The sequence below is a fragment of the Ambystoma mexicanum genome, chromosome 2q (assembly GCF_040938575.1).
Source record: "Ambystoma mexicanum isolate Mex_15411 chromosome 2q, UKY_AmexF1_1, whole genome shotgun sequence".
Classification (NCBI taxonomy): domain Eukaryota; kingdom Metazoa; phylum Chordata; class Amphibia; order Caudata; family Ambystomatidae; genus Ambystoma; species Ambystoma mexicanum.
The window spans coordinates 453,866,342-453,893,535 of NC_090924.1; the positions used below are offsets into that span (position 1 = coordinate 453,866,342).

The 27,194-nt window shown below is 46.2% G+C and overlaps 1 protein-coding gene across 1 annotated transcript in view; it reads left to right on the forward strand.

Moving 5' to 3' along the window:
• The window catches only part of LOC138568973 (organic solute transporter subunit alpha-like), a 61,963-nt gene that overhangs the window by 23,940 nt on the left and 10,829 nt on the right, over positions 1–27,194 (forward strand). The window contains exons 2-6 of the mRNA XM_069646719.1: positions 176–327; positions 988–1,061; positions 4,032–4,187; positions 17,740–17,851; positions 18,474–18,726. Coding sequence (XP_069502820.1) covers positions 176–327; positions 988–1,061; positions 4,032–4,187; positions 17,740–17,851; positions 18,474–18,726 — 747 coding nt within the window. The remainder of the gene's footprint in view (positions 1–175; positions 328–987; positions 1,062–4,031; positions 4,188–17,739; positions 17,852–18,473; positions 18,727–27,194) is intronic.

Genomic DNA, 27,194 nt, shown 5'->3' on the forward strand with positions numbered 1-27,194 from the left:
TTTTTCTAAAAATGATTTGATATAAATATTTTCTGACACCTATTAAGAGTGTGAGGCCGTTTTTGACCTCCGTTCTGGACGATTCACGTTCAGACACTTCTGTGCTTCATTGTTTGGTTTGCCAGGTGATTCCTGCAGGCTCTCTCCATCTAAACCACTGTGCATTTCCCCGCAGTGATCAAGAATGAGCTCTGGATCTTCCTCATCCCGGCACTGGTTGCTCTCATCCAGCTGGCCCTCTTCATGGAGGAGATGGGCTTCTTCTTCCGGAACATTCGCTCCTCGCGTCGGATCTGCCTCTATCTCTGGATCTTGGGGGTCTACCCGGTGAGAGCCGCCATGCAATGGGGTGCCCATTTTATTTCCCTGCGCTAGGCCAACTACTCATACAAGTGGTGCCCCATGTCATCGCCAGTTGACCATCGATCTCAGTTCAATCTCAAGTTGAGTGCTTAACTGCCATCCACACATGTTGGCAGGTCACTAAAGTACACATGTGTCACGTTACATGACAATACCTTTTGACTAGACATTCTATTTGGAAAATAGTGGGCGCAACTAACCTTGCGTAGCCTTAGGGGTTGGTGATGCTGAAACACATCTGATACATCTTAGTATTGTGTCATATGTCAGCGTCACACATGCACATCACATGTGTCTGCATTTGTTAGCTACCCAGTCCTTAACATTGGCAATGGCAGTACGAGTCCAGGATCCAAATTTCATGGACACATGTGGTCTCCTAACAATCCTGGTGGTTTTCCTGTCCAACTCCAGATCTACTGTGGAGCGGTCTGCCAGACACCTGTTTGAATATAATCTCTAAATGGGCAAGAGTAATCCCTACCTCCCCCTCCACCTCTATTACCCGAGAGCCAGTACCACACAGACCACTTCCCATGGTCTTAGGGGTCGAAGAAACTATGGTTTGCTCCGTTGAAATGTTTTTTTCTGCTAACCAGAACCTTTGCCTGCCTTTTTCTGCAGGTCTTCTGCATGTCCTCAATTATTGGAATGTATGTCCCCCGTTCGTCCTTCGTCTGCAACTTTGTGACATCCATGTGAGTTGTGCACATCTGCTTCACAGTCGGTATTTGAGGAAAATATGAATGCATTGTTGATGAAATGAGCAAAGGGTCAACGCTGCATGACTCCAGTGACGACGGTCAGAGCATGGAATCTGGTTCCAATCAGGCCCTTAGCTAGAGCCACATACAGGTTCCCCCCAGGAACAATGGGGTGAGCCCATTTCTCAGTTGCCTGGTGTCCACTTGTTACCATGCCTAAACATACATTCCACCCAGTTAAATGTAATTCAAATAATATTAACATTCAACCTGTCATATTACGCAATGGCTTCCTCGTGATGGTAGAAATGAAGTTCAATAACTTGTATAATTAACAAGGGTTGACAAAGCCAATAGGTCTGGCTTGTTTTAGGCCTAAGTGATGTGTATTCAATACTTAGGCGATAAGGCAGAGTGTGGATGGATGTGTGGTTTGGGATGTGTTTGGTATGTGTTTCTTTTGTGTATGAGTGGATGGACGATTGGTTGTAGTGCACCAGTGATAGAGTGTAGGAATGGCACCATGTGCCCATGCTGTGTCATGACATGGCTAGATATTGTGGTGTAATGCTATGAACTGGTATAATATGCCAGAGCCCTCCAGCTACTCACATTATATGCCATGTACTGCTATTTTGCGACTGAGTACTCTCACCACATGTCAGGTATTGACATCACATTATTTATCATGCTTAAATAGACTTGAGAAATGCAGATAGGCGTCCACTTTCGATGCTCCCCAACATCACACCCAAATTACCTTTTTGCGGGATACCCCCAACTTTGTTTCCCCATCACCATTTTGGACTTTTTCAAAATCGGCACACTTTGCTCTAACTGGCTGCTGTTTGCATCACCTGATCAGGGATATAGAATACAAGAAAGGAGTTTTTAGTTGTAGCTTTCTTTAGGTTGCCCTTTAGGCAAATTAATTCCATAGAAGTGTAAAGGTGAGGTTTGGCATATGGAAGAGAGATATAGATCTTAGGTGATGCTTGGCAGCACTGCCTTGTGTCTCCTTTGGTAACCACTTTAGGGTCAGGCATTTGTCACTTTAGCGTTTGACATAGATCTTTTAGGATCAGCCAGTGGACGTGCACTCTGGCCACCTCCATTGCCAACTATATATGTACATCTCCAACCACAATCGACCACTGCCAACCATTATCAAATATTACTGACCGGGATTCCTGAATATTGTCAATGCTCTCCAACCATGATCAATCATATCCATCCTTGGTCAATCACGGCCTTCCATGCTTTACAATCGTACATCATGGCTAACTTTTGTGGACCATTGCTCACCCCCACCACACAGGCCACCATCCCAGTCTCTCTGCCTGGCGCCTGGTAGGAGGCTTAGGGGGCACGAGCTGTTATCTTTAACCAAGCCAAAAATGTTGGTTTTGGCAGTTGTGAGACATTCAGCTTAACCTCGATTGGAACTGGCATTGCTCCATGCTGGAAGTGAGCGGGCAGGCCTCTGTGACAAGCAATACATTTTAAACATCTTTTCCATGTCCATGCTTCCAGGCATCCTGAGCTGGCAGGGAACTGTGGTAGGTTCAGGGGGAACATGTAGGGGCTTCAGGCAAAAGGGTATACACAAATGGATATTTTATGTGGCCTTGAACGCCTGAGGTGGATACACCTGCTGTACCAGACACACAAACAGCTCACAGCACTGACAACGGTCTACCAAGAACTCCCTCAAGAGGACAAGTAGGGGCTCACAAAAGAACTAAGTGAGCTTAAAAGCACTGCATGGAATCTGGAAATAATGGGTGTGCTGCCAGGCCTACCAAAAGACACACGGACCCCCAGACTGAAAATGGATTGGTATTGGCGAATCACGCTTTGCCTCCTTAAAATTAACTTTACATAATTGTTGCGAAGCCAATTTAGTCAAATTTTCATCTGTACGTGATTTTATTCCCAAGGAGTCAGCCAACACGTGTTTCCACCTAATTCGTCCTCGAGGCCTTAGTTTTCAATGTTTAGTGTGATAACCAGTACAAGGCATTATGGTTGTATGGAATAATTCCTTGAAAAACTGTCTCTGATAATTCTTATTGATACTAGAATGATTCCTCAAATGAATTGTCAGTGGCTGGTGCTCTCGTTGGATACAAAAAACTCCCTTTAGTTGGTCTCTAGCGGTTGTTAGATGTGCTGGGTTAAGTCCCAAAATCGTATTTCTTTACCTTCAGAGTTGCCTTGAATGCAAACCTATTCCTGGTCCATGGGTTATATCCCTGGTCGGCTGCCTCTTTGGGAATAAAATCACGAACAGATGGAAATTTGACTAAATTGACTTTGCAACAATTCTGTATAATAAATTACAAAGAGGCAAAGCGCGATTCGCCAACCTCGGAATGGGGCGGTAAGTCCGCCAACCACCATGGCGTAAACTTACCGCCTGGGTCGTAATGAGGCCCAATATCTGTATTACACCTGCAGGCCTTTTGTCAAGGAGAGACCAATTCTCAATGGCGTTTGACCTATAATCTCTCATGATTTAACACCTCCTTCCTGGCTGCCTTTGTGCACCATCACTGACACTACATGTGACATCCGAACAAGAGCCTGCAAACTCATCATTGTATGCATGCATGTATGCGATTTATAAAGTCTCAGGTTGCCAGGTATCTGGGGAGCAAAGGAGTTCTTTATATCGGAAATGCACCTGTGGGTTACAAGTAGGGTTCCTGGGTAGCGGAGGGAGCTGGCATGGGGTGGGAGAGCAGGGAAGGGGGTGGCAGAGTGGGAGAGGCAAAGTTGAGACTTACAACTACAATTCCACAATTTACACCTGTACATGACAATTGAAAGTAATACACAATTGCCCTACTATTTATGCTGGGTTTTGAATTCTATTAGGAAGCTTATGTCTGTTTCAGCGTGATAACTAATTAGCCAATAAACTTGGGACTTGCTAACAGCTTCTTGTTTGTGCTCTTTCAGCTACCATTCCATCACACTGTGGAAGTTCCTGGCCCTCATTACCGATTTCTTCGGGGGCAAAGCTCAGATGCTGGAACAGCTGGAGGGCGAGGAGGTGGCTCCCAACCCGTTCCCTTGCTGCTGCTGCTGCTGCCTGCCCAACATCTCTGTCAACAGGTAACTGGAGCTTTTAAATTAGCCCACTCCTTTCACAGGCACGTTCTGGCCAAATACATCTCTCTTGGCAGGTTAGTAGCTGTGAAGGTTGTGTTCCATGTAATAAACTTCAGGAGTCAATGTTAGTTGTGCTTGCTTTGTTCCTCAGAAAATCTTAGAGTCGTAGGTATTCAATATTTTCAGTATTTGTGGCAAGTAAGAGGCATTATTCAGTACAACAGTGGCAGCGGCAGCTTTTTGTGTGAGGGGTCAATGAGCGCTCCAGAGGGTGCACCATGCTTCGAAATGATCCATTGGTCAGTCCTCACAGGTGGTGAATGTTTTCATCGTAGGGGTCTAAAAATGTCCACAAATGATTGTAAACAATCAAGCTTAGAACGTGACCTCAAAATTATTGAGGGGGGGGTGGGTGGTCGATGGAGTCATCTACACAAGAACATTTTTTAAATAATGTTTTGAAATGGTGCACCATTTTTTAGAAAAATGAAGGAAAAATCCATAGAATTTACAATTAGTTCTCTAGGGTAACGCCTGAAAAAAATCCAGTAAATTTCATGCTTCACAGTGAGGCATTTCTGGTGAATCTTTTCAGTGGAGGGGCCTAAATATTTCCCCAAATTAGTGTGAGTGACCGTAGCAGGAGAGCTCTGAAAATGTTGGTGAGTTCGGAGGATTGGGGTTCTCTCTCCGAGAAAATGCTCAAAATAGTGTGTTGAATTGGTGCATTTAAATACCACAATCTTTGATAAAAATTGGTAAAAAGCATACAATTTGTATAAATGGTTTTCCGAGGTAACACATGAAAGTATTCAGTAAATAGCATTTCACCAAAGTACACAACACTTTGAGAGTGAAATGCATTTAGTAATCTGCTCCTTTTCTATCTCAGACAACATTAATATATGCATTCCACCTACTGTGCTTTGTCAAGAAGATGCCCATTTTAAATGATGTTTGACCTATAGTTTTTCCTCAAATGTTTCAACACATCCTTCCTCGCTGCCTTTGTGCACAATCTTTGCATTATGTAGACCACTTTACATAATTTTCATGAGATATGGCCACAATCTGTCTATGCCAGTAATGGTCACTGTAAATCCCATGCATGTGCCTGTGGCCATCACCTATCTATGCCAGTAGTGGTCACTGTAAATCCTTTGTGAGAGCCTGCAGCCACAACATATCTATGTACTTAATGGTCACTGTAAATTCCCTGCATGAATATGGAGCCACAGAATATCTATACAAACATACATCACTTTAAATCCATTGCATGAGTGTGCTGCAACAACCTATCTATGCCAGTAATGGTTACAGTAAATCCCATGCATGAGGCTGCAGCAGCAACCCATCTATGCCCCTTCGATCTTCCCACACTTACTCTGAATGGTCTTCAAGAATCCTTTATCTTTAGCCAGGCATATACCCCAATGTTGACCTCAGTCCACTTCACCTGTCGACTAAGAATTAAAAAACAAATGTATTTCAGAAGATCACCCCGGAAAGCCACATCAGAATAATGCTTAAATATGCGCCCACACCATCCCCTTTACCCAAACATCAAAGTTATTTGTTTGGAGGTCCTTGTAACATACTCACATTCTACCGACCAGCTCCTGTCTTAAAAAAAATAGTCCTGTATGGAGAAGTATTGTGTAGGGACAAGCAAGTACTGCCTATGTTCCCCATGCTTCAGCCTCCAGGTATCAGTCAAATGAAAGGTAGCCCTTGATCACACAGGCTTACCTTGCGCCCGGCCCGCCCTCCCCATACTGCTTTACCCAGATTAGTATTCAACACTGTATTTCAGTCATCCCTAAAAATGCCATCATAATCTTTAAAGGGGTAATAGATGCAACCTTTTATTTTAAGGAAATCATTGTGAGCTGCTGGTCCTGCATATGAGATCATTTTTTGACTCAAAAGCCTGCAACGTCTGCATTTTTATGGTCAATGACCCATAACATTCCGCTGACTGGCATTGATGGAGATCCATGACCTCTGTTGGGCTTTTCCTTGTACTCTGGAGAAGTGTTCATCCCTCTTGAGTCTCCTTCTTCACTTCCTCTGCTGCTGGAGCAGTGAAATACCCTGTCCGGCGACCTCTGTGAAGTCATGCAGCTGATTCCTCTGCACCTGCTTTGCTGCTAGGCCGCCTGGTGAGTTCATTGTGCATTGTGCAGTTCTCCTCTCTCCTCCTTACATCTCTCTCCCCTCTCCCTTCATGGTACTCTCCATCTCCCCTAGTTACTCTAACTGCTACTCTATCGCCTATCCTACCCCTCTTTCAAAGACTGGACAGAAAAAGTTCAAGAAAGCTCTCCTGGTCTCCAACCTAGGTCTGCCCATTGGTGACACCTATGTCATCGCTTCTTCCAGGCAGATGCTCACTGACATGCTCTTTGTCGCTCCCTCTCTGGACTTACAGACTCCCCATATTGTCTCAGTCCTCTCCCCTTTCTCATCTTCGCCCATTAATGGTGGTACTATATGGGAGGTACTCTTGGCGCACTTCCCATCCTCTAAGGGCATCATTAAGGTCTACCAGAATGGTCTTATCATGGCACAGGGTTCTTAGCCTAACTTCCTCCTCCTTGATAGGTGTCTTCCATTTTGCTCATCAACTGCCTCCCTTCTTCTGCCTCTCCTCCTTCTGCCACCCCTCTCCCCTTCACCACCACCGATGGGCATACCACATCCCTGTACTCCTCATTGGAAGACCTTCAAAGGTGGCCTCCAGTTTCACTTAGCTACCCTCAACTCTCGCGCTGCTGTTAAACATTCCTCTGATATCGGTCCCCTTCTTGAAGACTTTGACCTTGATGTTCTTTCTCCCACTGAGACGTGGTTCACTGCCAGCTCTGTCGCTGCATTTGACACACTACAAGGGCTACAAGTTCCCCTTTAAGCCGATACCTAACCGGTCTGGAGGCAGAGTGGCATTGATCTTCCCTGAAATGGTCCCTGCTGCTATCATTCCCACTCAGACCTACTCATCCTTCAAATGCCTCGTCTGTAGGCTTGATGTCTCTCCAACCCTCTCTTTGACTGTCGCCACCATCTACAATACCCCTGCTCCAGTCTCCCTCTTCCTCTCGGAGTGGTCTGACCTCATCGCTTCTCTTCTTGCCTCCACCTCCAAGCTTCTCCTCCTTGGAGACTTCAATATTCACCTTGACTCTCCTGATTCATCCACTAGACTCTTCTGCAGCCTCTGTGACTTTCTTTCACTCACCATTCATCCCTCCGGTCTGACACACTCAGCCAGACACCTTGGTTGCTCTCTCCTCAGCAGACATCCCCATCTCCTGTCCTCTCACCTGGATCTCTTAGGTCCCCTGGCTAAGCCTCTGCCTGCCATGCCAGTCTCCTTCTCTGTCATTCGACCGATGAAGCGAGGTTCAGTTGCTGCTTTTGCCATCACTTTCATTCCCCCCTCCCACTCCTACCACTGACTTCCACACTGACTCTGCCCTTGCTAATCTTCATCTCTCTATCACCAACACCCTGGACATCCTTGCCTCTATCCTTAAGATCTGCATGGAGCCTGCCTCCAAGTGCAACCCCTTGTATGACTCCAACCTAGCCTCTCTGAAACACATGTACAGAGTCGCTGAGCGGAAGTGGCATGCATCAGGCACATCCTCTGACAAATTGACCTACCCCCTGCTCCAAAGGCAATACAGACTCTCCATCAGGTCAAAGTAGAGGAACCATAACCAAGCCCGCATCTCTGGGTCCACTAACTACATGGGTGAACTGTTTAAAATCTGCAAGGAACTCGCCAATCCTACTGCAGTCTCCACCTCTACCCTGCCTTCCCTGACCCTATGTACTTCACTGGGCTCCCACTTCCTAACCAAAACTCAGAACATCCTGTCCTAACTCTCTTCCATTCACCCCTCGTCCTTCCCCTGCTCTCAGGCCTCCCTAGGCTCCGCTTTCCCCTTTTCTCCTACTCTCTTCTTTCTCACCCATAGCACTGGATGAGGTCTCTAAACAAGTCCTCTCTATGAAAGTCTCCTCCAAACAGGTGCTCCCCTGCTGCACCATAACAATCAAGGACAACATTGCCACCCTTGTGCCAGCCCTGGCCGATTTCTGTATTCACTCCTTTGCCTCTGGCTCATTTCCGCTACCCCTCAAGCTCTCCCTTGTGCATCCTCTCCTCAAAAATTCCTCTGCCAATCCCTCCTGCCCAGCTAACTACCATCCAATCTCCATTATCCCTTTCCTGGACAAACACAAACTCCTGGAGAAGCTGGTCATCTCCCAATTGATCAACACATTGAATCTGTTGGTTGTCTCCACGACCACCAGTCTGGATTCAGAGCAGCCAGAGGCACAGAAACTGCTCTACCGACCACCCGTGAAGAATTGCTCTGAAATTTTTATTCCAACTCTCCATCCATTCTTATCTTTCTGTATCTTTCTTCTGCCTTCGACACGGTCAATCCCGCCACCCTGACAATTCGGCTTCATGACACCTTTGGAATCACGGACCTGGCACTTGACTGGTTGACTTCATTCCTCTCTGACCGACCTTCCCAGGTTCAATTGGGCTCTTTTCTCTCCTCCATCACGCTCTCCACCTGTGGCATCCCTCAAGGCTCTATCTTCTTGTCGTGGGTCTTCAACATCTATCGTGCCCCTCTGACCCACCTGATCTCCTCCTTCTCTCCTCACTTCCAGTGTTATGCAGAGAACATGCAGCTCTCCTTCAAGCTTACTCTGCTGCCTCCTCATCCTCCTCTTACATCCCTGACTGTCGGACTGCTATTCAGGCATGGTGTGCTGGCAATGATCTCTGCCTTAATGCCAGTAAGACTGAGATCCTTCTCATTGGGACCCCAGCTCTCTCCTTCCCTCCTACCCTCTTCTGCCTCCTATGGGTCCCCTCCCCCACACCCTATTGTGAGGCAAAAAACATTGATGCCATCTTTCACTCCTCTCTCTCCTTCTCTAACTACATCACGGATCTTGCCAAGAAGGCCCACTATTAGCTGCACCTCCTCAGAAGCATTCTCACATTCCTCACCTTGCCCCAAAAACCCAATGTCTCCGGAGCTCTGGTCCTGAAACAGCCTCTTCTTCAATCTTCCTTTATCCTCCCTTTGTCCCCTTCAACTAATCCAGAATAGGAATGCAAAACTTATCCTTTGCCTCAAGCCAGGGATCACATCTCTCCAGCCCTAAAATCACTCCACTGGCTCCCGGATGCTGCTAGGATCAAGTTCAAGACCCTCTGCATCATCCACAAGACTTTCTGGGGCCTGGGACCCCGCTACATCCAACTCTGCCTGAATATCTTCCTGCTAGAGCCCTTCGGTCTTCTAACTCGAACTTTCTGCAGATCAGACGCTTCTCTAAGCAAAGAGTGGGGGCTAGATCTCTTTCCTTCAAAAGAGCCTCCCTCTGCAATTCTCTCACTGCCCCTCTCAGGCTTGAGTCGGATCACCTTAAATTCTGTAGGCTCCTCAAGACCCAACCTTTCTCTTCTTCCTTCCCTCTCCCCCTCCCCTGCTAACACCCATGTCTGCCTAGTGAATGGCTGCCTGGTTCCCTCTGAGTTCTACAGGGCGCCAGATCCCTTCCTGCCCAGTGCACCCCCCTCGCACTTAGCATGTGCACTCTCACCCCCTGCACCCTATGCAACTACCTGGCACTTGCCCTCTGGGCCTCCCTTTAGCACTCACCTAGCCCCTATGGCCCTTTCCCCCTCCTACAAACCCCCCTTTCATGTACACTCTCTCCTCTATACCCTGCACTTCCCTTCCCACCCTAGTTCTTCGCAATCACGCAGACGGGCACTCGCCCCTCCCCCTCTGCCTCGCACTTCTTTTGCACAATCCCAATGCCACAAGGCCTAGTACGACCATTATTGCTATCTTTCTCTTTTGTCCCTGGTCCCTTTGTTGTCTTGTGTCGCCTTGAAACACCATGTGTAGTATAGGTGCCTTACAAATATCCAATAATACAAATATCCAATAAAATAAAAATAAATAAAATAAAATAAAGAAATAGACTGCCCAGAGAGTTTTGAATTTGAAAAACATGCCATCAGTGTCTCCCTTAACTATACGTACATTCCCTGATCTTAATTTTTCACATCTTGCAAAAATAAACTCCATAGATTTGCGAATAAGGGTGATTATCCCTCTCGATCACCTGGTGTATGAGGCAAAGTAGCCATACCAGATTGCCACCTCATTTTCACAGAGGCCATAATCTTCCCTTTCTTTATTTTGATGTGCAAGATCCTGACAGCCATTAGCATAATCTCCATGAGCGATGTACCCTCCGGCTCTCCCCCCTACACCAAGCACCCCAATCTCCAGGTGAATTGCACTGTCTACCCACTATCCCAATCCCAGACCACAGCCATAGTCATTGCGTGGTTTGCACTGCAAGTCACACAAATTCGGACCTTGACTAATGAGCTTCCACCTCTTGAAGGCTCTCCACAGCTCCACGAGTCTTACCTCCCCACTCACCAGTGTATCAGAGCACCCTGCCCTAGTTCTTTGTGCATTCATTAGAGTACCAGAAGATTCCCTTTATCTACCCTTGTACTGTGCGTTTAAATCATAGAAGTGTATCCCAATGTTGCGGGTAAACAGTGCCAGACCGCATCAAACATGAAAGGTGCAAGTAGTTAATTTGTGTAGGTGTTTGCCAGGGCTGAGTCCTGGGACTTATTTCTGAGTCACAGCATTCATTGTCCCAGACTCAGTTTGATGATGATGTGAAGCATGTTGACAACTTCATTATCCTAGCTGTTGGTCAGTTGTAGTGACACAACAAACAAAAACAGTATGCAAGGGCCATGTGTTTGCATTATTGGCCTGCACGTTATTAGTCATGAACCTGAGGTACTGCCCTGTGCTACTGTACTGGTTGTCCCTTTTCATGAATAACAGGCTGGGAAGATAGCTCAGGGGCAATGCCAACATGGATTCAAGCCCCTGTCTGGTGTTTAGAAACTGGAGGAGACTGGCTTTAAAAATCACATTATAAAGCACTAATAATAATAATAATGATAACAATGAGCCAGAAGGTGGAGCTAGTGCTGACCATGCCCGGACACTGCTTCAGTCAGCCTGCAAGACACGGGCACCAATACAACTCTAATAAGGGGCAGAATTGCCACAGCAGGGTGGTTAGCGTGGCCATGTGATACAGGCAGCAGTCACTAGAGACAGGGAAATTAACTAGTTCAGCAGGCAGGCTTACACATGCATATGTGCTAGTGGCGGTGATCTGGTTGGCACATGATACACACAGCTTTGGCCTTGCTGTGCCTCTGCAGGCCTGGGCTCTCATCCGGACGATGCAGCACCGTGTTAAACTGGGGACTAAACCATTCCCTTCTAACCATTCCCACTAATGTGCAGAGACATGTCAGGCCGCTGATTCGCAGAGTTTTAAACACATTCTAGCATGTGCCTGCCATCAGCGCTGCCCAGTTGCAAGTTCCATCAGTGGGCCCCAGAGTAGATCTCAGCACAGGGAAGACAACAACAAGACAGTCATCAGCCAAAGGCACCAGCATGAGGGCAACGCCAGGGAAAAGGCCAGTGCATGCTCTGAGTGCTGGCATATACAAGAAGGTGTTGCTGCATTGTTGGACAGGCAGGTTCATCAGTTCAATAATGATCTTGCCTGCATTTGTCCATCACTTTAACGTAAGAAAAAGACACATTATATGTGGACAGGTGGCAAATATGTTACACTTGTCACATAAAGGATCAGAAAAAGATAATATATATGATATCTTTAAAGAAGTGGGTCTCTGCTTCTGTCATTCCTATACAGGCCTACTCCTCCTTTGAATACTTGGTCTGCAGGCTCTCTATCTCTCCTGGCCTCTCTCTGACTGGGGCCACCATTTAAAGGCCTCCAGGTCACCATCTTCCAATCTGAGTGGGCTGACCACTCCTCTTCTCTCCTTGCCTCTACCTCTCAACCTCTCCACCTCAGAGGCCTCAACATCCACCTGGATGCTTCTAATCCCTTCTTGGGACTCTTCCACAACCTCTGAGACACTCTGGGGGTCATTACGAGTTTGGAGGCAGCCATGGTGCTATTAGCACCATGGCTGCCTCCAAACCCGGGTCCAGTCTGGCTGAATGGGGACTTACCGGGTCATTCCGACCTTGGAGGACCCGGTAAGTCCCCATTCAGTAGACCATTCCCCATTCCCATTTGAGCCCCGATAGGGCTCAATGGGAATGGGGAAGGCGCTAATTACGGGCCTGCAAATAGCGGGCCCGTTATTAGCGCCCTGGTCCCTTAGCGGGACCCGCAAAGGACGTGTGGTGACACCACACGTCCTTTGCGGGTCCCACTAAGGAAACTCGGAATTGGGTGGTAAGGGTTTACCGGCACCGGCATCCTTACCGGTGCCGTTAAACCCTTACCGCCCAACTTGGAATGACCCCCTCTGTCTTTCCATTCTACCCTCTGGTCCGACGCACTCTGCCAGGCAGACCTTGGATGTTCTCATCACCCTCTCGAACCCTCTCACCAGCCCTCTCTCTTGGACTGACCACTTTCTGCTCTCCTCTCACCTGAAGCTCTCTGTCCCCCAGGCAAAGCCCACCCCAGCACTGCCACCTACCTTTTCAGTCATTCGCCACATGAAGCGTGTGTCAGTGGATGCCTTTGCCGCCACTTTCTATGATATGATATTATGTGATGGGTTATTTATAACACGATTAATACCCAGAGGTTTCTAAGCGCAGACCCGGGGATCGAACCTGTGTTGCTCGTGTCGTCTTGCTTTCAAGGCAAGCACGTTGCCGCTGAGCTATGCTCCTCCTACACCTGTGGCTTAGCCCTCTCTAACCTGCATCTTTCTATCTCCAACACTCTTGATGTCACTGCCCCTTTCATGAGAATCCATCTGAAGCCTATCCTCCAAGTGAAACTTTTGGTATGGCTCCGACCTCGCCACTCTGAAACGCAAATGTAGGGTGGCTGAAAGGAAGTGGAGGGCGTCGGGCGCATCCTCTGACAAACTGACATGCCGCCTGCTCCAAAGGTAATACAGACTCTCTCTCCTATCCAAGAAGAGAACCCACATCCAAGCCTGCATCTCTGCGGCCTGTAACAACACGGCCAAACTCTTTATAATCTGCAAGGAGCCGGCTAATCCTTCTATAGGGCCTCATCACGAGTTGGGCTGTATTCCCGGCTGTAATATGGCGGACTGTAATAGCCCTAGCACCGACCGGTCCGGCTGTATTACCGCCAGATCCCGAGTTGGGTGTTAACGGTAAATACCCATTCCCCATTGGGTCCATTGGATTCAATGGGGTATTTTCAGCACTAATTATGCGGGCTAATACAGCCGGCGGTAATACAGCAGAAAACAGGGGATTTTCACTCCAGAGAAAGGCTGGAGGTAAAACAGCCCATTTAGCGCCCAACTCGTGATAGGGCCAGCCCTTAAATGCAGCTGTAATACCGTTACCACCGCATTTAAGGGCTACAGCCCAACTCGTGATGAGGCCCATAGTCTCCACCTCTTCTGTTCCCTCCCAGGCCCTCTGTACGGCTCTGGCTTCTCACTTCATCACTCTCATCCTCCTTTCTCCTTCTTCTCTCCGATCACACTTGACAAGGTTTCTAGACAAGTCCGATCTATGAAAGTGTCATCCAAACAGGTGCTCCCCTGCTCCTCCAGAACCATCTGTCTCCAGATCCCTGGTTCTCTCTACGCTGAACTACTGCAACAGCCTCTTTCTTAATCTGTCTTTCTCTACTCTCCGCCCTCTGCAACTGTTCTAGAACAGGACTGTGAGACTTGTCCTTGGCCTCAAGCCCAGCACTGAAATCTTTGCACTGGCTCCCGGTGGCTTCAAGGATCAAATTCAAGACCTTCTGCATCTCCCACAAGGCTTTTTGGGGCTGGGTCCCACACTAAATCCAACTCTCTCTTCCTAAACACCATCCTTCTTCAGCCACTCGCTCAGCCACCTCCAACTCTCTGAGGGTCAGACGCTTCTCCAGGCAGAGAGTGGGGGTAGATCTCTCTCCTCTGCAGGTGCCTCCCTCCCTCTGGAATGGCCTCCCTGCCCCTCTCAAACTTGAGCCGGACCACCTGAAGCTCCAGAAGCTGCTCAAGACCTTCCTTTTTGCCTCTGCTTTCTCTCTCTCTCTGTCTCTCTGTCTCTCTCTCTCTCTCTCTCTCTCTCTTTCTCTCTCTCTCCCCTGCTAACCTAGCTGTCTGCTATGCTAACTGGTTGCCTGGCTACACTCAGAGTTTTGCATGGTACCAGGTTCCTCCACGACCAGTAGCCTCTGCACTGCCTCCAGGCCTATTGCACCCTTAGGGACTGTAACTGTAACCCTACAGGCCACTGCCTCCTTGCACTTACCCAGAGCCGGGCTTCCCTGGCTGCACTTACTCAGAGCAATGCTGCCCTGACTGCACTTCCCCTTTCCCTCCCCCTGGCACCTCTCCTCTCCCTACCCCCCTGCACTTTGCATTACTGCACTTGCATGATCTGAATGACACAAGGCCTATTAAGATCGTTTGTTCTGTGCTCCCTCTCTTCTCTCTCCCTTGTCTTGTCGTGCTTAGAAACACGTGTGTACAGGCGCATTATAAATTACTTATCATATCATGTTTCTGGTACAAGGGAGAAGAGTTCCTCCAGGCTGCAGCCATTCAGGCCAAGCTCATCACGTTACCTTACCCCTCCTACTTTCCTATATTTTTGATTTCAATGCACGTGGTTAGCTATTGCATCGATTTAATGATATAATAATAGAAACATCATTCTAATGTGTTTTAAACTAAAGTGCTTTACAATAACTCATTAAAAACTGTGAGTAGCATGGGCTGTCATTCCTAATGTCCACTGCAATATGGTGTGAGTATATGTGCATTTGTCACCACTGAAAAGGCGATAGAGACCACCTTGAAAATCTGCAACCCCCCAAATAAGGTGTGGTTGACTCTAAAGCAATGTGGCAGCTTTGACACTTAGCACTGTGGAGCAGAGGCACCTGCATAGGATGAGTAGTAACATGAAGCATCTGGTAAACAACTAAAATCATCACCATGAGACATAAATATGGAAGTACATGTTTAGCTGTAGGCCTTTTATTATTCACAACAAGGATTATAGAAAACTCCAAAACTCAGATGCCTGCTTTGGGCACTACGAGGTCAGGAGTAGATGTGCCTTAATGTGCTAGCATTACTGCTTCCAGTCCAAAGGCCCATGTCATGTAAATGGGACCCTGTGGCCATTATGGCTGGTGCCTTCTCTTTTTTGTGCTGAGGGCCCCGTGCCGCCAATCAGAAGCCCACGACTTCCCAACAATGTCCCGTTGTCTTCTTTCCCAGGGTATTTTCCCGGTATCTTCTCATATTTGTTTTGTAGGGCGAGTTTGGGTGGTAAAGAATCTTCTTTACCATTGTGGGTTGAACTCTGGACACAGAGCTCGACCGTTGTGGCTAGTCCTTATGCCAAGGACCCCTGTACCAAGGGGGAAAATTGCCCTGGGGCCACATTACTTCTTCCTGTGAGGTGGCCTGATCAAAGGGGGGCCAGTTTCGGCTGCTGCCTCTTGCTGCGATTATTGTGCTGGTGTCATTTTACACCGACACTACTTCCCCACTTTCCCCCCATTTGTTCTCTCTTCCGCGGGTCCCCCTGCTCTTTGAAGCACAAGCTGTTACGACACCTTGTACTTCAGCACCTGGTGCCAGGATGCATCGCATCCTGGTTGGGGAGAGGAAACCCCAAAGGCTATCAATAGTGGGGGTTGCTGGGGGCGCCTGATAGTACCGGTCCCCGTGACCGGTTTTGCCCCTGCCACACTCCCCTAACACTTGTGGCTTTCAGCTCCATGCCTGGGGGCCCTCCGCATCACATGGCAGAATGTGCGGCGGGACCACCTAATACACAAGCTACGGAGCTCAGATGAGAGGCCACTGGCCCCCTCGAAGATGGGGCAAGGTGGGGTGGAGGGCGGCTGGGAGCCTCAAACTTGTATCCTGTCTTCTGACATGTTCTTTGACCGGGAAGCCTGCTAAGTAAAATGCTGGTAGAACTCCCAAGGCTGTAATGGAAATAGTCATGAACACTCTAGGGATGTTGGCCCACTTCCGGAAAGAGACTACGGAGGTAAACGGCTGGGTCTGGAAGGAGACACATTTCCTATCCTAAATGGTAAGCTGACTGCCTTCTAAGTGATGGGAAATGGATTCAAGGTACCCCAGGGAATTTTCTGCAATATGTCAAGACTCGTGTTGGTGAAGACAGGCGCCCGTGGAACCTCAAACTAGGGTGACTCTCACAATAAAAGCGGGCCTATTCTTTGTGGGCAGAGTTATATATGAGATATATAGAGCTCCAATCCAAGCCAAGTGTATAGATCTGGGGATGCAGCAAGGAAATGGGAGAAAGATTTAGAGATCCAACGACAGAAGAGACATAGGCAACGCATGTAGATATGCCAGGATCTTCTCCAGAGGGAAATGCTAGGATGATCCCAAGGTTTTCCTTATAATGAATCCTCTAATCCCTAGGGACTTCCCGAGATGTATGCATGGCAGAACTTTCTTCAGCATGGTTTGGGCATGCCTCGCTGTGCAGACCTTCTGGACCGTGCGCATTTGGAGAATCATTTCATTTTGCGTCACAATTACGTTACTGCATGCTGAGATGGCAATTCTCTAAGGTGAGGGCACAAGAGGATGTCAAAAAATCTTCTGGAGCCTGGGGAACACTGATAGAAGCCCTGGAGCATCTCCGGATTAATTGTTGCCATAGGTTAGGAGTATTGCTGACAGAAAGATCTGAACGCTAGAATGAGGAACTTTCACAAGGACATTCTATTGTGAGACAGCCTAGCTAAGGTCTGTAGGATGGAAAGTGTTGGAACCTGGTGGGTTGAGCAATGTGAAAGGGTCGCTGTAGTTTATCACTCTTTTTTTTTAAGGGGTGAAGTGGGTACCCTCGCCACCTTACCAATGCAGCTGCATTACAGCCAGCATGTATTTGGATGTCAGTGGTAATGCAATGGAATCCAATGGCATCTGCTTGAAATGATCACTTGGTAAAAGAAGGTGGATTCCATCAGAATCCATTGTCGATGCCTTCCATAATCATTAACTCTGGAAGGCAGTGAAACCTTTCCACGAACCTAGTTCAAAAGTGAAGCATAAAGATGATTTGGCCTAGGTCTTACTCATAACCTTTCCAGTACCACACAGGGCACATTACACACTTAAGTGAGGAGGGAAGTGCTCTGCTCTGTGCCATTTGCTCCAGTATTTAGCATGACCCACCGGGTCTCGGCAGAGTTGTAGGTGAGAGGTGGCGGACTTTGAGGATGGTGAGTAGGAGGATACAGGTACAGGTGTCTCTTGAGATGAAATGAAAAACCTCCTTTTGCAGTTTAAATGGAACCCCAGGTTTCCCGCTGAGTGGAGAATGGAGGTGGGAGGGGAGGCAATGGGGTATGTAAGAGACTTCCCAACTGCAAACATTACTATTTACACATGGCAATCATTGTGTTTTGCTGTTGTTAGGGTGACCATGAGGTGGATGACCATCGCTGTGTTCCAGCTGTCTGCTGTTAGGACTATCCTGTTCTTCGTTAACCTCATCCTGTGGACTGACGAGAAGTACGACTACGGAGATGTGGGTACCCTCCCCATTCCATACCCCTGCCAGAAATGAACGGTGCACCACAGTGGGCAACTTTGTGGGTCCCAAAATACTTTGCACTGCATCTTCTCATTCCTATAGCCCTACATTAATCTGTACTCACACTTCCATTGCTTATATAAACAAATCTACTGCACTCATATGTTTTTAGAATCCGTTTTGCATGTTTTCTCAGCATTTAAGTGAAATACATATATTCTTATGCCACCACATGTACCAATAAGAACATCATTTTGTGAGGTCTCTAGTAACTGTTTTAAACGTATCCTTTTGTATGAGCCCCTAAACAAAAACACCTTTCTCCCTTTGCTCTGCCTTACTGTTCTGTGCGTAACAGTGGCCTACTTGAATCTGTCTTATTCAGAGTCAGAGGTACAATACTGTTGCCCTACCTAAATGCATCTGGGAACTGCCACCAAACCAGTGACCTGCTCAGAGGTTTTTTTCAGCTATTTCTAGGAGTTCTAAACCATGTGTAGGACATGTGGCCTCTGGTTCTTCCACTTTACTAACTGGGCTGTTGCCTTTGGTGTTTCTTACTGCTATTTACCCACCCTTCTTTACATCATGTGACTGTTTACACTTTCCCCTCCAGGTGGGCTACACTGACCCCAACTCCTACATCAACGCCATCATCGGCCTGTCTACCACCCTCTCGTTCTATGGCTATCTCCTCTTCTATAAGGCTACCAAGAGTGCCCTGCAGGGCTACAGCCTGCGCTCCAAGTTCATCTGCATCATCCTGGTACTGGTGCTGTGTGGGCTGCAAAGTAGCATCTTGGAGACCATGGGGGCGCTGGGGGCCATACCCTGCAACCCGCCGTTCTCTGTGCAGGTCCGGTCTCAGAGTAAGTCCCTCTCTATCCCCCCGCACACCTGTTCATGGCCAGCAAGCGTGATATTGAATAGCTCAGGGGATCCTCCTTCTGTTTGACAGGGTGGGGGTAGGTGAAAGACCACGCTGAGTGTGTAATCTGCCATAGGGCTGTATATTTTTAGAGTGAGGGGATGCTCCACTTTCCTGCAAACACTTCACTTGCTGTTCAATGTAATGCATGGAATAGGTGTCTCTCATTGCGACAAAGTAGAACCACTGTAGGAAAGGCTTCTATAAAACATCACTACTGAGACCTTGTCAGGGTTATTGTGTCCACTGGAGGAGGCTACATGTCAAGTAAGGCACTGGCAGATTTGGAACAGAGCAAAGGATAACCACTGACATACCATTAAGGACCAGGGGCTGCACTAAGAACTCAATCAAGACCAAAGTACACAGCTTGGAGCAAGGCACCTAAACACCCACAACTTATTTAGGGGATCTAATATGTGCATCAAAATCAAGGCTTATACATTCAAAGACTGAATCAGATGACATAAATATGGGCACCTGGAATCAGAGGACATACATATGTGCACCCTGAACCCAGAAACCTAAATATAAGCACTGTGGATTAAGGCACCTGAATAACACAACTTGTATCCGAGGCTATAGTAAGTGCACCTATGTATGGGGTTTATATAATGTGACCCTGTCTAGAGAGCAGAGTGATGTACAAGAATAAGTGCCTGAATACAAAGAGAGAAGAAAGGAGGGATCAGAGCAGGTCTGTGTGTAGTGCTACGAGGGGGTCAACAATCGGCAAGGTTTACCTTGAGGTGTAGAGTCTTCATTTCTTTCCTGAAGTGTTGAAGAAGTGGGGCCATGTTCTTCTGCAGTCTCTGTGGGTGTGTATCAGGAGAAGGCCAGGTTTCAACCTTTTCCTTCTTGCAGCTCTTGGACTCTGCTCTGGTGATGTTTCGGCTTCTGGTGCTGCAGATGCCTCCACAGATCCAAAGATATGGATTTTCCAGCCAGATAGGATGAAACTGTGTTGTCATAGGCTTGCATATGATGCTAACTGTTTGGTAGACTTGGCAGGAGAACAAGTGCAGCTTGCTGATGATTGGGTTGATGTGGTTGTATTTCTTTAGTCTTGTGCTGGGACGTGCTCTGTGTGCTGCACAGCTTTATGTGGGCCCAAGGACGAGGTAGGGACTCCGCCAAACATGGTACTGCACCCATCCAAGTGGGAACGGACAAGGGCTTGGGCATTGGTTCTGCAGTGTGTGGCAGAAATGAAGTGTATGATTGTGTGAAGGAGTGGGAGCTGGTACGAGACTGTCTGGATTTGCTTTATAATGTGGGTCTTAGAGAAAGGGTCGCTGTTGAAGGTGAAGCCGATAGGCTAAGCACAGGATTTCAAAATCTATCAGGTTTAGATTCCACCAGCCAGTTCTGTGTTTAAGCATGTTTGGTAGATCCCAGAGAAGAAGGGCTTCTTGACTAAATATGCATAACCCGAATGAACGGATCAGCCTTGCCATACGCTGCACCAGAGTCATTAAATAAGCACACCCTGTATCAAGGAGCCTAATTATGCACACCTGCAATCGGCAGATCTAAATTCGCTTAATTCTAATCGAGGGACAAGCATAAATGCATTATGAAAAGGAGAACCTAGAATCATGGGACTAAAGTGGTGCATCCTGAATAAGATAACCTAAACAGGCTCACCACATATCAAGATACATATCATGAATTGGGACAAATACAACCCCCACCCCCACACCCACACCTTAAATACATAATGTAGCCCATCAAATGGTTCAAGGATGCAAACATTGGTTAGCAATTGTGTGTGGCTGAGCACAGAGGTAGCTGAAGCCACGTGGTCACAGACAGGAAACTGGGACCCAGGCTCATGGGAAGCACAAGGAAGAATTCCTTCATTGCTGCAACAGGTTTTCAGGTGGTTTGGCAGGGACCGTGCAACACCAGGCTACTGTTGGTACCCAGTATGCCATGTTTGGGACCAGCCCTTTAGGTGCGGCCGCTTTGGTGTGGCACCTTGCGCGTAGGTCCCATTTAGGCACGTGCAGGGACCTATGTGCCTGGATATTGTTGTTTTCTTAAATATATTGTCATCCGAAGCACAGAAAAATGCATTGCCTTAAAAGACAGTATATTTGGGCAAACACTAGCAAACAGATCTAGTTAGAGAGAAGAGTGTGTGCACTGTCAGAGACTGCGCTTGGCTGTAACGCCTGCCCAGAGGATCTGCAACTGCTGGTCCTCTCACCCAATGTTCACATAGTACCCCCTCTATAACCTTGCATTAAACAACATACTACAACGTAAATAATCCAACAAAGGTCACTGACCTTGAGAACCCTGGAGTCTCTGTCTCTATATTGCAGCTAGATGACCACATCAATGCTAAAATACAAAACAAACAGCATACTAGGCCTATAGCAAGACCAATGCAAACTGGTTCCATTAAAATTTCCCTTTTAAACACATGCTCACTAAACAGTCATGCTATCGACATACATGATTATATCCAGGAAAAGGAACTTGACATAATGTGTGTCACAGAAACTTGGTTAAATTATTCCAGTCATCCCAAAATAAGTGTGCCCCTCCCCCCAGGCTTCAGATTGTTTGGAAAGAATCTGGAAAATGGCACGGGAGGTGGGGTGGCATTTTTATATATAAATATATATATAAATATATATATTTATATATATATATAATCTTTATTTGTTTTGGTTAAAAAAAAGTCAACCTTTTCAAAATACAAAATTTCAAAACTCGATTTAACCTTTCTATTACAAACACATAAATACATTTCATACAAATTACAAAACATTATGAATCAACTAAATTTTTATCCTCTCAGAATTAATGGACCTCATAACATCTTATAAAACCTTATAAAAATCTAAAAATCACATTCCTTTAAATGCTTTATCTCTTTCATTTACACTATTATGCATCATTTACAAAAGTTTCAAACTCCTTAAGAAACTTACAGAGGCAATATTCAAGGATATATGAACTGCACTAAACATTCTTGCCCACATTTCAAATCGTGAAAGCTCTCTAAAATCACCAAAGAATTTATAAAAATCTATCCTTCCTAAATTGAGCTAGGGCCACACATTCCGTAAACAAATGCTATAGGGCTTCAATGGCTTAAACACCATTAAAGAAACGACATGTACTATTTTGGTCCTGCTCTTTTGCCCTTATTGCCAATACCTTTTTAGTGGGCCACAAGTCAAACCGAATTCGTAATAAAGCATTTTGATATTCAGGGTCAGGAAACTTTAATAGATATTTTAGGAGTTGTTTCCTCGAGTTAGAAACAAAACAACCAATTTTCATAATCCTGTATTTTTGACATGACTCCCACAAATGTATCCATTCTAGTTGGTGCAATTTTTGCTTAGACCGATCTGGGTTTTCTAGCAATAGCTTTTCTTGAATGTCCGCCTTATCCATGATTGATAAACAATAGTTCTTCCAAACTTTAAAAAAGTTAGTGTGGCTGGCAGATATGGCTGCCACTAGTATTGGGATTAAAGTATTTTTGTAGGAGACATTTCCTATATAATGAGAGCGTTTGCCACTCAACTATAATTTGTAATGATGTTAACACTAGTTAAAACCTGATCATTTGGATTTGTGTACTTCTCGGGAGGCCCAAAATAGGTTTCCCAGATATTCCTTCGAGATAATCCCATTTTGGAAGTGGTGCACATTATTTATAACATCCAGAGAAGAGAGCACATCTCCCACGCCAGGAAGAAACTCCACTGGTTATCGGTGTCAGCAATAACATGTTTTAAAGCCTTTTCCCTGACCCACAGATGCATCTACGGCAAGGCCCCTGCATACTTAAAGGAAAAAATGAAACCTTACACTCCCACAAAACAGGTTCAAGCTTAAGTGTCCTGTTGACTGCAGGAACAAAAAATCAGAGGCCTTGGTCGATCCTTTCCTGTCCTTACATCCCAAGACTGGAACAACCTACCACTAGCACTGGGTTTGGAAACACACTATTTAGTGTTCCGGAAAAACTTGAAAACACTTTTGTTCGACTGATTGTTTTGATCTATAGTGGACTGGTTACCTACTCCCTATGAATATCTGTATGTCCCGTCCTGGAAGCATGGTCGGACTGGGCCATAAAATTGTCTCTGGTCTGGCACCAATGAAAAAGTGGCCCACAGTTGCAAATGGCTATTCATTCCATTTGTGACACTGTTTGAATAGTAACCAAGCAGGAGGTTTTTTTTGTAAAGTGTGATGCAAATTGTGCATTTTCAAGAATATTTATTCAGCAACACTTGTTAAACCTAGTAGCCGCAGAGTGAATTAACTCATCAAACTGGCCAAGAAAGTTGCCCACTTTGACCAAAGAAACTGGCCCACACCAGCATTTTGTGTTTTTGGTTTGGCCCTCGGCCTCTTGCCCTATAGGCCAGTCCGAGCCTTCCTGCAAGTCTCTGTGTGTATATGTTAAGCACCCTGATGTTTGCGAGCTTTCATCGCTCTATAAATACATACATAAAATAAAATAAAATTGTCTCTCAAATCTCACACTCTGTGATCCGAACATAAAGCACAAAGTAGTCTATCTTCAGGTATGAGCTTATTCTGGAAGCTGGAGTAGCCACCCCTTTAGAGAGCACAGGTGTTTATCCAACAATCACTCAATTCAGAATCTCTTCTCTTATAGAAGGGACTGGCTTAGGTTGTGCTGATTAGTTGTGCTGATTATCACCATCTCACAACCCTACTAATGCCCTGTAGACCAGGAGTCTACAAATCTGTGGTTCTCCAGATGTTACAGACTATGATGCCTTTTACCTTCGACAATGGCTATGCTGACTTGGGCTGATAGTAGTTGTAACCCGAAACATCTGGAGAGCCAAAGGATCCAGGGTCCTGCTCTAGAGTGTAATCCAGGACCGCAGTAGAGAGGTACGTAATGGAAATCGATACCTAGATTGTATAGGGAAAGTGAGCTCAGGCAGGAACACAAACAGAGTCAAATACAATAACCTGCCAATACCATTCAAAGGATCCGATAAGGACATCTCTAAGAGTTTGCATGCCCTCCCCACAAGCATGCGACATGATGATGCTTACACAGTAAGATGGATGGGGTGGGGTCAGGAGGGGAGCTGATTGGATGGAACAAGGGATAGGGAATGGAGTGGCCCTTATGCCAGTGTGTCGGACACCACACCCATTTGAGAAAGGAGAAGGAGGTGCCTCTGAAAACTGGCCATCTTTGCATCATACTCAGGGATGGACACCTTGATAATCTACTTGTTTAACTTTCGAAGGTCTCCTGGAAATACAGGCAGCTATAACAGGACAGCTCAAAACAGGAAAAACTCAAACTATGTAAACTAAAGCACTAAAATATGCACACTGGTTAGCTCGTCGGAAATAAAACAATGCGCCTTTGATCTTAAACTGGTTTTAGGGACTGAGAGAGAGCTGTCGTTCAAACGACCTGCAGTTCCAAGATCAAAGACATACAGCTCAAACCAAAAAACAACAGACTCAGGGTGGTCATATCCCTTGTGCTAACCAAGTAGCAGTCGTTTTGACGGAAACTTAACACTACACCTTCAGCAACAAGAAGAAACCTCCAAAACTAATAAAACGGAATTTGAGCTAGATCCAGGAAGGCCACACTAGCTTCGAAGATGACTGATTAAATGGCAAACCCATGACCATTGAATCCTATTGGGCGGAGCATACGAGGTTGAGACTATGGGCCTCATTACAAGGTTGCCGGTCCAGAAACAACGGTGGCGGTAAACCCGCTGCCACCGTTGTTTCCGGACCGGCAAACTACGAGTTCTGCAGGCGGGTGGTCTTACTCCCACCTGATCTGACCTGGCGACAGTAACGCTACCCACCTGCAGACGTAAATGGAAACACTGGCGCAGTTAATTAATGTGCCAGTTTTTCCATGGTCCCCATTCCCATGGAGTCCTATGAGTCCTGTGGGACTCCATGGGAATGGGGAGTAATGGAATGCCGGCTCCGGAATTACCAGATCACCAGTGTTGTAATGCCCCGGTGATTCCGGCAAGTCCGGAGCCGGTAATTCACTACGGGTGAGGCCCTATGTGTGTCAGTATATTTCTCAAATTATGTTTACCCTACAATTTGAGATGTACCCGCAATTGCGAAAACCTTGAACAATAAAATATCCGAATGGAAAGGCCAGTTATAAGGCATGCATCCCTTGAAAAAGGTGGTCTTGACAGTAAAAGGAGGAGTGCGAGTGGTTCCATTGCTTGCGGTATAATATGCAATAAGGCGCTTGCTAAATTCTATGTTACCCTAAATGTAACCCACAAAATGTGCCCAAAATTGACTTAATCCCCACGGGGTGTGTGAAGCACAAGATAGCCTTACTGCATCTGATGCGGGAATGCTGGGATGCAGGTATTACTCTGCCAATCCATTTTTAATTTTATTTTCACATATACCAGAACATGATATAGACCAGAGGAAGGTCAAAGATCTGATAATAGGAGTAGGCAAGCGTCCAATTGTTCTCATTTGGATGCAGTCTGGACCCCTGGATTGTTCAGGATGAACCGGAGACCCGAACCCTTGCTTAGGGTGTGGCGGCCACAGGAAGAAATGTGGTAAGAGTCATCGTCACTTTTTACATTCTGCCTAATTATTATTTAGGAGTGAATTACGAGGAAATACCTCCTGCTCATGCATGGAGGTATTTCCTCCATAAAATGATGGAATTATGAGTTAATTACTCCAATCCACAGTGAAGTCTTGTAGAACTCTATAATGGGTAAACACTGTAATGTGTAATCTTGCAGATTATCCACAATCACAGCTGGCGGAAACAGTAAAGTAGCGCAGCTAATACAGCCAAACTCATAATGTGCTACATAACGATGTGGATGTGTGCCTTTGATCTCTGGCCCATTCATAACAGTTCCCCAAGGATATATGGGCAGAGTTTAGGTTGTGCCTCCTTGCCAAAATCAACATTACTCCCGATTCGAATTTACTGAGGTTCAGAAAAGTTGTAACCAGTTTACGACAGTGCCTACCACACCAGCAATGAGACTGGCACAATATCACAATCTTCCATGACCGTTACTTCAAAAAGGAAGAGAGCTCCGACCCCACCTTCATCAGCGGTCGCAAGAAGGTCGTCCACATGTGTGAGCAAGATTGATGCTGCCTCAGATATGAGGTAAGAATCAGACTGAAAGGGGTGGATTTTTGCCAACACAGTCAAAAGGAAGATAGGTCTAAATGTGGACATGGTTTCTGCAAGAGCTGGTAACAAAGGCCATAAGAGTTCAGAAAGGAACCAATCATTTAGTAAGTAACAATCACCATCTTGAGTTTAGCAGTGCTAACAGAGGCAGACTGAACCATGGAATTACCTGACTATACCCACCTTTGCAGGATCAAGTTCATCTGAACTTTATCGTAGGTGTAGCAGTTGTTAAGAGTCTCCACTAGTATCTTTTATTGCGTGCATCTAGATATAAACCAGTAAAATTGGGGATATGTGGCTGTGCGTGACCTATACGATGGAAATGTCTCTTGCATGTAAAGGTTACCCAATGTGGATTGGATAATTCAATTAATGGGAATGTTTGTAAAGACATTGGGGCTGATTCATGGAATTATTTACGCCAAAAAACGGGGATTTGTGCGCCATTCTGCCCGCAAATCCCTGTTTAACAAATGGGGATTTGCTGGCAGAATGGCACACAAATCCCTGTTTTGAGGCGCAAATAATTCCATGAATCAGCCCCATTGTGTGGTTGACGGGCTGGCACAGGACAACGCTATGCCATGTACGCTTACTGGGGCAAGCGATACAATAGAGTTTGCAAGAAACATAGCATTGATCAATCTCCCGATTTGGAATGAAAGGTGGCAGAATTAATCTATATAAAGCGGTTACATATCTCAACAAAAGTGTACATTAACATCATGCTACAGGAGACACTCCACTCCAAAATCAAGCATGGATCAGATGTAAAGGCAGCTTTTCTGTGAGTGGGTGCTTGTCACATTGGGAAGCTAGCGACTCTCGTTCGAGAGTCCCAACAACCTAAATTTACAGAAACACCTTTTAGATTAAGGTTTGAAAGAGCTGGTAGCTCCCACCAACCAGACCCATTTGTGTGATGAGGGAAATCAGCATGTTCGCTTGACGCAAACAAATTTGAAACATTGGAAGATCATGGTTAATAGTTATGTTACTGTGTTCCGGCAACATTGCAGAGGAAATCTCAGAGGGTCGGTCGTAAGTGCTGTGCAAATACAATGTGTTGGGTAAAGAAAAAGAAACAAATGGTCTCTTGTGTGAAAGTGAACTGTAGGAAACAAACTTCACTAGCTCTGGCAAGTGTTGAGGCTGATAACATCTTATGAATTCTTTGTCACAAACACGTTTCACAGAAGATAAAAGTA